The sequence below is a fragment of the Balaenoptera ricei genome, chromosome 7, assembly GCF_028023285.1.
Source record: "Balaenoptera ricei isolate mBalRic1 chromosome 7, mBalRic1.hap2, whole genome shotgun sequence".
Lineage (NCBI taxonomy): Eukaryota > Metazoa > Chordata > Mammalia > Artiodactyla > Balaenopteridae > Balaenoptera > Balaenoptera ricei.
Genome location: NC_082645.1, coordinates 28,654,748 through 28,668,054, shown reverse-complemented (window position 1 = coordinate 28,668,054; position 13,307 = coordinate 28,654,748). Strand labels below are relative to the sequence as shown.

The window sequence follows — 13,307 nt, the reverse complement described above, 5'->3', positions numbered from 1 at the left end:
AAGCTCTTCTCAACTTTGATGACTCAACCTGAAACCACAGGTGCCAAAGAGTTCCCCCATCCTCATTAGTGGAGGTTGCCACCTACTCAGGCCCATCCTTCTCTTGACCTCTCAGTTTAGGTTCACTCCACCCCAGACCCCAATCTACCTGTGTCCCCACCTGTTGTTCTGTCCCTAGTCCACTCTTTTCACTTTATAACTTTGACCATGTCATTGCCTTGCTCAAAAATGTCTAACCCCACCTCTACCTGGAGCTCTGTAATCAACATACAGGTTATCACCTTGGAGCTTGTAGAAAGGTCTAATTCCTGATCCTGTCCAGGTCTACTGAATTAGAACTTACATTTTAATTAGATCCCCCAGGGACTTGTAATAAGCATTTAAGTTTGAAAAGTACTGCTTTAAAACACTATTTCCCAAAGTATCTTTTGAAGGACGTTCTCGAGGACAGAGAATCTACTGCCTGGATTCAAAACCACACTCTTCTCTCTCTTCACAGGACATCTGTCCATTCAAAAAATATTAATTGAGTGACAACTATACCCTTTACTATGCTGGGTTTATAGGATCTAGTGGTGAAGATGACAGAAGTGGTCCCTGCACTTGTGGACGTACACTCTAGCAAAGGCAACGTTAACAAGGAAGGATAAGTATGCAAGTGCCATGAGGGGATGTGGAGGATGCTGTGGGATGACCTAGTTAGTGAGGTGCATGGGGAGGGTCTACTGCGGTCTAGGAGATGAACACAACGTTCCTGGGGAAAGGCTGCTATAGCAGGTCCCTGCTGATCTAGAGGTCGGAGGACCAAGAAGGAAGCGCAGCTGAACACAGCTCCAGCACCAAACAGGGCAGGCGCAAAGGCTTGGAATGACGATAGAATTGCCTGCCCCATGCCTACCCGACACAAGGCACTGAGGGCTCTAAGTACTTTCCTTATATGTAGGTGTGGTTATTAACCCTGTTTCACAGATGAGGAAACTGAGGCACAGAGAGATTAAGTAATGCAGCCACTGTCACAGAGCAAACCTTGGGACTCAAAATCCTGGCCATCTGGCTCCAGCACCTCTGTTCTTAGCCATCATACTCTACCATGCTTGAGCCGGGAAAAATATGATGCATTCAAGAAGCTGAAAAACAGGCTGTATGCCCAGAGTTCAAGTAGCACTTGTTCATGGATCTATGATCCTTTTTTATCTTAAGGGAGGAAATACATTACCATTCAGTGGCAGCTTCTTACAACACAAATTTTTGGAAACATCCCATAGTTATTGAGTCAGAATATCTAGTTATGGAGCTGAAAATCTGCATTTTAATAATGCTTCCAGGTGATTCAGAATCAATAAAGTTTGAGAACCATAGATTTAGCGGTACCATTTCCTCCTATAATCTCTTCCCTATCATCGCCTCCCCTAATTAACCCATAGTTATTTAAAAAAATATTGGTCCCAAAGTATAAACTAAACACGAGGGTAAACAGTATTGAAGCGGAAAGCTGGAAGAAATCTGAAAATTGAATCAATGGTCCTCCAGGTCTGCTGGCTGCCAGGCTGTGAAAAGAATTATCTAGGCTTAAAAAATTGGAGGTAAAAAGAGACCACAGAGGCTTAAAACTATTTTCATTACAATGCCAACCATTTAAATAACTAGTTGAATCCCTGGAAGTTGGAGTAAAATCTAAAATTGCTGGAAGAGCAATTATTTCACATGCCCTATGATTCCTCCATCCTTAGGCAGCACTAGGAGAAGATGCTCATGCAGCAGAGAGAGTTTTCTCGAATACAGAATGCATGCAATAGCAGTAGCTGAAGTAACCTCTGGCCACTGGGGCATATGGGCTCAACAGAACTAATATGCCTCCTTAAGTGTCAGGGGACCTTGACAGCTCTAACACAAATATCTGGCTGCCAGTAGGGTATTCTTTTTAATTCAGCCTTTTCCTTTCTTAAAACCATTTAACAGAAGAATTATGCTAACCTCTTATGAGGACGAAACTAAAAGAAATAGCTGAACTTCAATAAACCTCCATCATCATAGATTATTTTATCTTCTTGCATTTTCCCAATGTTTATCTTTAAGAGCTTGAATGTTTTGCAGGTACATTACTATTAAAATTTCAAAAGCCAACCTCCTAAATGCTACCTTTCAAATGGTTCAGAATAGAGATCATAGTTTTTCTGTCCTACTCTGTCTGGAAATGACATTCCCCTGGCTACTCTACAAACCCTGTTTATCCAGATCAATTACTTTGAATTTTCATTTAAGAAAATAAGTTTTGGAGCGTCTCTGGAAGAGATTGCTATTTCCACCCCTCAAAAGATCAGATAAATATTCCACTGTATTTTCAAAGCTCTTTTGTATTCAACACATTTAGTTCTGATTCTATTCATAAGCAAAGTTTACGGGATGCTACTCGGTTAACACTGACAAAGGACAGTTGAAATGGCACAGTTAGAAAACCTTATGCAGGTGCCCCATCACTGAAATATAAGATACCGATGATGATAATCTCCAAGAGCTGTCACAACCCCCTTGCCAATCACTGAGAGGTGGTTTGAAGTGGCAGGCAGATCTGTGTCAATATTGGCTATATTGTCATGTCACCACCACGAAGATGTGTGAGTCAAAGAGCAACTGGGGGATCCTAGAGGCACAGGGCTGGAATTTTCCAAGGAAAAGTGTTAATAATCTCAGTCTTTGTGGCAGGTTGTCTCTTCGCAGAACTGCATGCTTCCCTCTCCCTTCTTGCAGGAGGCTAGTGCAGAGATACAGTGAGAGCCAGGCCCTGCTTGAGAGAATGTGACAGCCAAGACAAGGCCAGGGAGGTGTGGATGAGACTCATTTTACTTTGAGCACTAGGGTCAATATTCTTCCATCCTTCCTTTTCCTGCATGTGCCTTTTCTTGCTATGGCAGTGGTATGATCCATAGGACCAAGGCTAGGGTGTCAGACTAGGGGAAATGGACCAAGTTATTAAGTTTAGGTCTTAGGCCAGAACGGAGCTTTGGGACTAGGAGTTTTTGGATCTCCACATGGACTAGCTCCAGCAGGGAACTGAAATAAGTGTAGGGGAAAAGACCTGTTCTAAGAAAGGCAGTAATTTTACAAAGGTTCTCCCGCGTGTTTATTAGGACTTAGCTATTAAGTATCCTGGATCACAGCACTCCAAATACAGCCAGATGTATAAAGCATCACCGTTAAGAGTAAAGAAATAGAAATCATATATTGCCAATGTCTGTACCTGTTCAACACTTTTTAATGTACTGGCCCCTCTTCTTCCATAGGCTTATATTTATCAGTGATGTACATAGAGTGCTTAAGGCCCTACATTCTAATGAAGATGCCTGGAGTCAGGCTTAAGCACACAGGAGCCACAAAGGAACTGTGATGGTATTCATGCTTTATAAGGAACCACGTTTGAATGGCTGTTCAGAATGCCACAACAGGGTTAATAGAAGATGAGGACCCCTACAACGCACACCTGTAAAATAATGGCATGTAATAGCTGAATATGTTTTCCCTGCCAAATCTTAATGGATCTGGAAATCCAAGACTTCATTTACAAATGTTACAAACTTTGCTCCCGGGGTGACATGCAAATGGAAAAGAAGGGAGCCCCCGTACCACCATCTCTCGCTTATTTAGCAGTGGGAGAGGCATTCAGGAGATCAGGAAGGAAAGAAAACACTAAGAAAATAGCATCCACCTACCTGGTTGGCACAGCCTTGGGCAGGGCGTCCACTCACTGAAGGCGGTCACAAGACAGTCTTTTTTGCACGGGAGCAGGCAAGGGCGTACTGTTTCCGGCCGAGTAGATTCCGGACATCTGCCAACGTGAAGAGACCAGATCAATATTTCCTGGAGAAAGTAAGTGGTTTAGTCTAGAACCATAGGATTTCAGAACTGAAAACACTGAGACCCTGTTGTTCCTTTTACAGACGTGGGAAGAAAGACCCAAGAGGAGAAGCTACTTGCCCAAGGGCTCAGAGCCAGAGGCAGAGCACGAAACAGACTTTGTCTCTCTTGATCCAGAGACCAAAATACTTTTCACTAGACCAGGAAAGGAATAACAATCGCTGAAACCAACGAAAGACAAATGCTAAGTGAGTTTCTCCCCACTGCATGAATTCAAATAACATTTGATTTTTTTCAGAGTGGACAAATCTGATATATTTTTTGAAAAGTGTTTTATCCAGGGTAATACATCAATTCAGTGATATTGTACAAGGCAACATATGGATATACTGGGAAACGAAAAACAGTGAAGACCACTGAAAATACTATCCATATTTGATAATTAACATGATTTTAGAATATTGAAGTAATTGGCAGGTGTCTTTTTAGAACATGTAAATTGATGAGTTAGAATAAGCAAGACATGAGAATAGTATGTTTGTTTGCAAATAACAAACACACTAACAAGCATTAACAAGAGAAACATTTCAATTCTGCTATTTTGCTGATAATGTAATGTTCAGACTTGGGAGGAACATAGTCAATGGATTCATAATCACTTGGAAGAACTAAAGTCTCAGAAAATGGCAAGCAAGTTTTTGTTTTTATTTGCATGCTTGTCTGCTTATTTTTATGAGTACAGGGAGCTAAAATCTACATTTATTATCTTATAAAACAGTGATATGCTAAGAGGAAAAACAGGAAAGCACTCTGCAACTTATATTTGCATTTTTAAATTCTGTTTCCTATAAATTTCTTATAAAGCACAGAGATGCAGTGTGTATAAAGCCTGATAGCATGAACTTTGGTATTGGATAGTCAGTGGTGAGTGAAGTGCTTTTCCCACATTCTTTCATTTATTCCTAAGGACCGCAGTGAAAGGCATTATAATCTTCATTTTCAGACAATAAACTGAGGTGCTGAAAGAATAAGTAATGGATCCGAAGTCACATGGAGTCAGAACACTTGAGAAAAATAATGATAGAAAAAACCCCGGCCTAGCAAGTTCACACAATTGAGACTTTCCGGTAGAAGAGAATAGAAAATGGAGGAGATAAAATAAATACGGAAATCATGGATTAAAATACCACAGAGCTGATGAAAGGCTGACGATTCAAAGTGAAAAGTCTACCAGCTGTATACAAAATGACCAACATGCAAACACAAAGACTGCCCAATTGTTAAACACCAAGAAAAAGTAAGAGAGGAGACTAATAATGGCTGGGGGAGGAGAGGAAGAAAAGGAGGGCACGTAATAAAAAAGGAGAATCTGACTGAGCTCAGATCTTGTCAATTTACATAATTACAAAAATGAAAACCCATTCTTAGTTTTAAAACTTTAGAAGGAATACATAAGCAAAACATGGAATTTGACTGTGAACAGAAAGTGCACAATCTTATTCTTGCCACTGTAAGGTGAAGGCACAGTGGGCAAAGGATGGGAGTTGGAAGGGGAGGGAGAGAGAGTGGCGGCTTGGACGTCCTCATCCAACAGAGCAGGTGGTCAGAGAGCCAATAAATAGACATGAAATAAGAAATACAGTTCTCAGTATATTAATCAAAAATGTTAATGCAGCCAACCAACGGAACCCCAACAATGTGAGGGGAGTCAAGTCAGTAGAGGAGCTAGTGTAAATGGACATTTGACATTGATAAATGAAGAGATATATGAATGATGTTCAGAGTTAGGAGGTAAACATCAGAAAGGGAGGGAGGACAAGGATATAGACTGGTGCTTGAATGTCTTGACATAAAGACACAATGGAGGTAGATAAGAAAGTAATAAAGTGGTTGCCAGTGGCAGGACGGGAGGTAGGGAAGGGATGGATGGGAGCAGGGGTGGATGCAAGGCTATTCGTTGTTGTACATTATATGTCTCCTTGTATTTTGTTATAACTTATGAATGATGTGAAGGCTTACCCAGTCAAAATAAAGAGAGAGAGAGAGGAAGAAAAGAAACATAGAAACTATTAAAAAGGGGTTGTGTTTGGGACATGGGACGCTAAGTGGAACAGGAGGTGGGGGATTCGTTGCTTTCCACCATCAGTCCCTCTGTGTTACTTTACTTCTGCTATGGAGCATATTAATACTTTAATTAAGATAAATTAAAACAGAAATGTATATACTCACAGAAAAAGAATTCATTATAATTAATTAAATAAATTAAAATTAGTAAGTTAATAAATTATTATCAATAAACTAATTATTAGTGGCATTATTATTAATCACCCTTAATACACACAAAAAACTGTCTATCAAACAGATCAATGCAATGAACCTAAAAATAGAAAAAAAAAAAAAAGAGTGTCTTTAGAGAATATAGCATCATTTAAACAAGATATTCTGGTAAGGAAGATTTATGTCATACTTTAGTAGAACTAGCAAAAAACACTAAACTCATTCCCAAGTCCTTTATTCGTAACCTGAAAGCTCCTAAAATTAAATTGAACTGCTATTTATTCTATCTCCTCTCCAATCTCTCCTGGTATCTAGCTGGAAGTGAAAGTACAACATGAGGAATGTCATTTTCCTGTGTGCTCAGCGGGGCAGCAGGGCTTGGGGGTGCAGGGACCCAGCCAGGACACACTCACTCAGACATCCACAAATAGCTCAGAAATTCTTGTGGTGCTGGTTTGGCTTCAGGCTTTCTGGGAGGGTGGCTTATTCTGCAGGGACTTTGTTCACTTCAATTAGCAGTAGGTGTTCATCTCTTTTTAAAAAATGTTTTAGATATAACTTTATTGAGGTATAATTGATACAGAAAGAACTGCACTTATTTAATGTGCATAATTTGATGAGTTTGGACATATGCAAACACCTGCGATACCATCTCCACAATCAAGGTAACAGACATATCCAACACCTCCCAAAGGGTTCTTGTGTCTCCTGGTTTTGTTTTTATTTTTGTGTGTGTGTGGTGTTAATCTCTTTCGGGGAACTGATATTGCCTACTTTTCAATTTATACTTTATTAACAGCACTTACAATAAATATTCACTGGGCATAATGTCAACTCCTCGTGACATGGTGCCCTTTCTCTATCTGTGTTCTTCTTCTAGGTCCACAAGTGAGAAACAGTGTCATACCCTCAATGGCAAAGGTCAAGCTCAGGTTACACTGCTTTTATAGAGGCCATGAACTGAGGGCTTTCCTGAAATGTGATTCCTGGTCTGATAGGTGTCAAATATTCTCTTAGGAGTGAAACTGTCTTTTTGTTCATTTCTTTTCCCAATAATGTTGACCTTTCCCTTAGAGGTTCAACTTCCTCCTCCCTTCTATTTACTTGCTGTCTACCCCTCCCAGGATCATCACATTTCTTTTTTTTTTCTTTCTTTTTTTTTTTATGATTCAATTAAAACATATTTGCATGCAACCTTTCAAAATTACATTTATTTTTTGTATATAGTCCTATCTATACTCTTGAGATAATGTAGATACCAATAAAAGATAAATTAAAAAATGAGAATCAGAACTGTAGGGTTAAAACTGGTTTGAAAAGTCATTTACCCCAACCTCTTATCTGAGATTTTTTGGGTTTTTTTTTAATTTTTGAATTTTATTTATTTTTTTATACAGCAGGTTCTTATTAGTCATTAATTGTATACACATCAGTGTATACACGTCAATCCCAATCGCCCAATTCATCCTACCACCATCCTCACGCCCCTGCGGCTGTCCCCCCTTGGTGTCCATACGTTTGTTCTCTACATCTGTGTCTCAACTTCTGCCCTGCAAACTGGTTCATCTGTACCATTTTTCTAGGTTTCACATACATGAGTTAATATACGATATTTGTTTTTCTCTTTCTGACATACTTCACTCTGTATGACAGTCTCTAGATCCATCCACGTCTCAACAAATGACCCAATTTTGTTCCTTTTTATGGCTGAGTAATATTCCATTGTATATATGTACCACAACTTCTTTATCCATTCGTCTGTCGATGGGCATTTAGGTTGCTTCCATGACCTGGCTATTGTAAATAGTGCTGCAATGAACATTTGGGTGCATGTGTCTTTTAGAATTGTGGTTTTCTTTGGGTATATGCCCAGTAGTGGCATTGCTGAATCATATGGTAATTCTATTTTTAGTTTTTTAAGGAACCTCCATACTGTTCTCCATAGTGGCTGTATCAATTTACATTCCCACCAACAGTGCAAGAGGGTTCCCTTTTCTCCTCACCCTCTCCAGCATTTGCTGTTTGTAGATTTTCTCATGATGCCCATTCTAACTGGTGTGAGGTGATACCTCATTGTTGTCCCAGAGGTCTCTTAGGCTGTCTTCATTTCTTTTCATTCTTTTTTCTTTATTCTGTTCCACAGCAGTGAGTTCCACCATTCTGTCTTCCAGGTCACTTATCCATTCTTCTGCCTCAGCTATTCTGCCATTGATTCCTTCTAGTGTAGTTTTCATTTCAGTTACTTTATTGTTCATCTCTGTTTGTTTGTTCTTTAATTCTTCTAGGTCTTTGTTAATCATTTCTTGCATCTTCTCGATCTCTGCCTCCATTGTTCATCCGAGGTCCTGGATCATCTTCACTATCATTATTCTGAATTCTTTTTCTGGAAGGTTGCCTACCTCCACTTCATTTAGTTGTTTTTCTGGGGTTTTATCTTGTTCCTTCATCTGGTACATAGCCCTCTGCCTTTTCATCTTGTCTATCTTTCTGTGAATGTGGTTTTTGTTCCACAGGCTGCTGGATTGTAGTTCTTCTTGCTTCTGCTGTCTGCCCTCTGGTGGATGAGGCTATCTAAGAGGCTTGTGCAAGCTTCCTGATGGGAGGGACTGGTGGTGGGTAGAGCTGGGTGTTGCTCTGGTGGGCAGAGCTCAGTAAAACTTTAATCCCCTTGACTGCTGATGGGTGGGGCTGGGTTCCCTCCCTGTTGGTTGTTTGGCCTGAGGCAACCCAACACTGAAGCCTACCTGGTCTCTTTGGTGGGGCTAATGGCAGACTCTGGGAGGGCTCATGTCAAGGAGTACTTCCCAGAACTTCTGCTGCCAGTGTCCTTGTCCCTATGGTGAACCACAGCCACCCCCACCTCTGCAGGAGACCCTCCAACACTAGCAAGTAGGTCTGGTTCAGTCTTCTTTCGGGTCACTGCTCCTTCCCCTGGGTCCCGATGTGCACACTACTTTGTGTGTGCCCTCCAAGAGTGGAGTCTCTGTTTCCCCCAGTCCTGTCGAAGTCCTGCAGTCAAATCCCACCAGCCTTTAAAGTCTGATTCTCCGGGAATTCCTCCTCCCATTGCTGGACCCCAGGTTGGGAAGCCTGACGTGGGGCTCAGAACCTTCACTCCAGTGGGTGGACTTCTGTGGTATAAGTGTTCTCCAGTCTGTGAGTCACCCACCCAGCAGTTATGGGATTTGATTTTACTGTGATTGCACCCCTCCTACCGTCTCATTGTGGCTTCTCCTTTGTCTTTGGATGTGGGGTATCTTCTTTGGTGAGTTCCACTGTCTTCCTGTTGATGATTGGCCAGCAGCTAGTTGTGATTCTGGTGTTCTCAGAAGAGGAAGTGAGAACACGTCCTTCTACTCCGCCATCTTGGTTCGGATCATCACATTTCTAATTTTCATAAATTTACTCTTAATCTCCAAAAATACTCTCCTTGACCATTAGCAACTTATGTGTCCTCCAATTCTAAACACTATAATGTTTATTTTCTGTATTGTTTATCGTCACTGACTTAAAAAAAAAAAAAGCTTTTGATATCCTCTGCGTTGCTGGTTTTCTCTGTGTGTGTGTGTGTGTGTGCGTGTTTGTGTGTGTGTGCATGCACATGGGCATGCGTTATACATACACTAATTTTGAATGCCTTGATGGTAGAATTCCATCTCATATCATATCTTAAAAATACCAGATCTTAATGCTGTGTAAGTATTTAGTAATGGTAAGTGAATGATTGACAAGTATTCTATGCTGGTGGAGCCTGAAGACAAATCTCTGGGAATATTAGGCAAATTTATCCAGCCATTTTCAAAACAAAATTGAAGCCTTAAAACCAGGGTAACATATGGATTCATGTTTTAGTGAGTAAACACAGTATGGCTTCTTGCCTTTTGTCATAATTTATACTTCCTGCTCTCATGCAACACTCTGATTCTAGATTGGCAGTACTCTTGGTAAAAGGGTGAATACACTTCATCTAAATATATATATTTTCCTGGACTTTCACTGGAGTATTTCATAACGACTGCCTCTTGGTCACCCTGTCGGTTTTAGTTCCTGTGCTGAAATGCATCAAACTGAGCTACAAAGATCTGCCATTTCTCAGTTATGTGTCCATAATCATGAGGCAGACACTGTGCTCCATATCTGGGAGCAGTCCTCCAATCCAGGGACTGAGGGACTATCTCAACCTGCCAACTTTTTAAACATTAAATGTGTAAACGGAGCTCGCCATTACTATATCTCACCAAATGCCCAGCGTCCTCCCATGAAAGGCAGAAAGTGTTTTACAGGACCTTTGGATGGCTTTGAGTTGTGTGATTTAAATCTTTATTATTATTTTTTGCACATTGCAACTGAAAAAATAAACATTGGGTAGTGAAACAAAACCAAACAAAATCCCTCAAATATCCCAACAAGCTCTCACTTCTGTCTGAGTTGTGCCCTAGCTAGTCCTTATTTTCTGATATGATCAGTTCTATTACTCATGCTATGGTAACATTCTAACCTATACAATTACATGGAAACCAGAACACCAACCCTGGGAAGCCAGAACTTGCAAGGAATTCTGTGCATCCCAGTGCAGTGGATTTAGAGATAAAACATATTACAATAGCCCATCCAATCCATGGAGACATGCTTCTTTCTTCTACTCTGAAGGCCACTCTTTCTTTAGGATATTTTCTTTTTCTTTCCTCTTTCTATTGCCATTACCCTCACCCCAAGGATTTCACAAATGGCAGGGAAATTTTTTCCACTGCAATAGCTTTCACATAAAAAAGAGCAAAAGCATATTTTTCTGAAAGGGCAAGGCAAAGGATACTTTCTCTTGCTGATAATCTCACTATTTCACTATGTGCTTCACTGGACCCTAGGTATTATTTTCTTAGCTCAATTAATCTCATTAACCTCAAGAATTTTAATTAACTTTACTTAAGTCAATGCAGGCTCCTCTTGTTTAGCAGGATCGTTTGGAGACATACAGTAAGAATTCAAACTAGGTTAAGTCTGCAGCCTCATTAAAAGTGCAAAAAGTAATCAGTAATGTGTTTCTGTGTGTGTGTGTGTGTGTGTGTGTGTGTGTGTGTGTGTTAGGGAAAACATCTGTGCAATTCATTTTTCTATGTTGGAAAACCGAGTAAAACTGGAGGTTATTCACTGTAATAATATTTTAGTCTTACTTATGTAGATTATCAAATAAAAGCATATGCATTTGTGAATTATGCTTTAAACTATAAACTTTTGGCCCTGTGGTTTTTCTGGTCACAAAATATCATTAAGTTAACATTAGTATAAGCTGATGGGCTCAGAGACTTTAATAAAAAATTGTCATTCAATATAATCATGAGGCTAGACGAGGAAGTAGAGGGCTATTTGAACACATAACCCATCCCCTCATGTCCAAATAGCCTTTAAAGTGTGATGATAATGTATTTGGTGGCTGTCAGCCTCAATTCTAATGCTTCTTTACTAAGAAAAAAACAAATTACATTCATATCAAGTGGATTTTTCCTGTTGTGGTTCAGAGGTGAAAGTTTTGTGGAAGGGAGAAGATCAGACTTCAGGAATGCTAAATTTTCTCATCATTCTAAAGAATAATAATTTGCTGCGTTTCACATAGCATTCATTCCTATACCTAAGCTATATTTATTTCTATTTGTATATTCAAGCTAATATTTCATGCATCTCTTTTTAAGCAGTTAAAAATTTACATCATAAAAATGAGCATTATCAGGGCTGCAGTCCTTCTCAAGATAAAAGGAGTTCTCTTGTCTGCATAATATCTTTATAAGCCTTTTAGGATTGTACCATAACCCCATGAATTAGATTATCACCTGATCCAAGTGATATGCAAACATTATGGTCCATGTTTGGCTATATCACCCATTGACCCAATCGGTCCACATGGTATTATGGATACCAGGTAAGCTGAAACACACAAGTGATATAAATTGATGCTCCAAAAAGATCACAAGCAATTTAGAGTTGGATGCTAAAGCAGAAATAACAGTTATGAGTTAATAAGAGCAGAAGGTCATATGTATGATCTGTTCATTACTCTTCAAGGCAGTCCCCTTTGCCAAACTTTATCATGGTAGATAAAATATTTTTTCTTAAAGCAAAGGATAAATGTCAGCTTCTCAAACTTCTGCAATTCATATCCATTCCCTGTCAAACCCTTTTACTTTCCTACACACAGGTCTAATTAATTCATGACTTCTAAAAACGTTTATGGACAAGAGCTACATGCCAGATACTGTTCTAAAATCTGCAGTGGCAACAATGAAGGCCATCCAGCCCCAGCCCTCTGGAAGCCACATTCAGGAGGAGAAAAAGAGGAAGTCTTATACTGACTGTGCTTCACTTCAAGTCATAGGCATCTTCCCTTGCATTTTCATAGCCACCTGCTCATCACATGCTCCAAAACCAGCAGTATCTGGCCAGTCTGCCCTCTATCTGCCGTTAGCAGTTCGTTTCCTTAACTGAGCTTCTATGACTTTCCTTACACACAGCTGAAGTGGCTTCCATGGCAGTGTGGATAAGGCCCAGAGCCCGTCATCATGGGGCCCCCAAGATGAAATTAATCAGGTGTTTGAGTTGCCCATGACAGCAACACAAATTGGACTGAATTAGGCAGAAGAGCAAATGTAGTTGCCTATGTTGCCAGGAAAGGCAGGAGTGCACTTAGGGGGGCTGGGACCAGGGCTTGATGCTGCCAGGATTTGTTCTGCTTCAGTTTCTGCCTCTTTCTGAGCATGGGCTTTACTCTCTCCTCCTGCTTTTTCCACCAGGCATGACCGTGGCTATGGCAACTCTCCACCCATATACTTAGAACATCATGGAGAGAAAGAAGAGAGGGTTTCATTTTCCCAACTTAAAGATTCCTGGGAAACAGCTCTAAGTTGCCTAGTTTGTGACACTAGACCAAAGCTTGCACCAGCCCATCCTGGTGACCCACTACTACTGTGGCTGGAGTAGGGGTCTTTCATCACTCGAAGGGAACTAGTTCAAACATGGCCACTTGGAAATCTCTCTGGACAGGCCAGTTACCCAGTCTCTGTATATAACTTAGGTGCCTTACATTTTCTTTTCCATGAGCCTTCCTGCATGGACTCGAGGAAGAGTTATGTCTTCTCATTTGTTCTAGAGAAGAAACTCCCACAGCTGAGTTCACCAGTCAATTACTC

At 40.4% G+C, this 13,307-nt stretch overlaps 1 protein-coding gene across 1 annotated transcript in view; it reads right to left on the bottom strand.

The window, feature by feature from the left end:
* Positions 1 to 13,307, bottom strand: part of THSD7B (thrombospondin type 1 domain containing 7B) — a 594,306-nt gene that overhangs the window by 402,718 nt on the left and 178,281 nt on the right. The window contains exon 8 of the mRNA XM_059927090.1: positions 3,708 to 3,823. Within this exon, the coding sequence (XP_059783073.1) occupies positions 3,708 to 3,823 (116 nt within the window). The remainder of the gene's footprint in view (positions 1 to 3,707; positions 3,824 to 13,307) is intronic.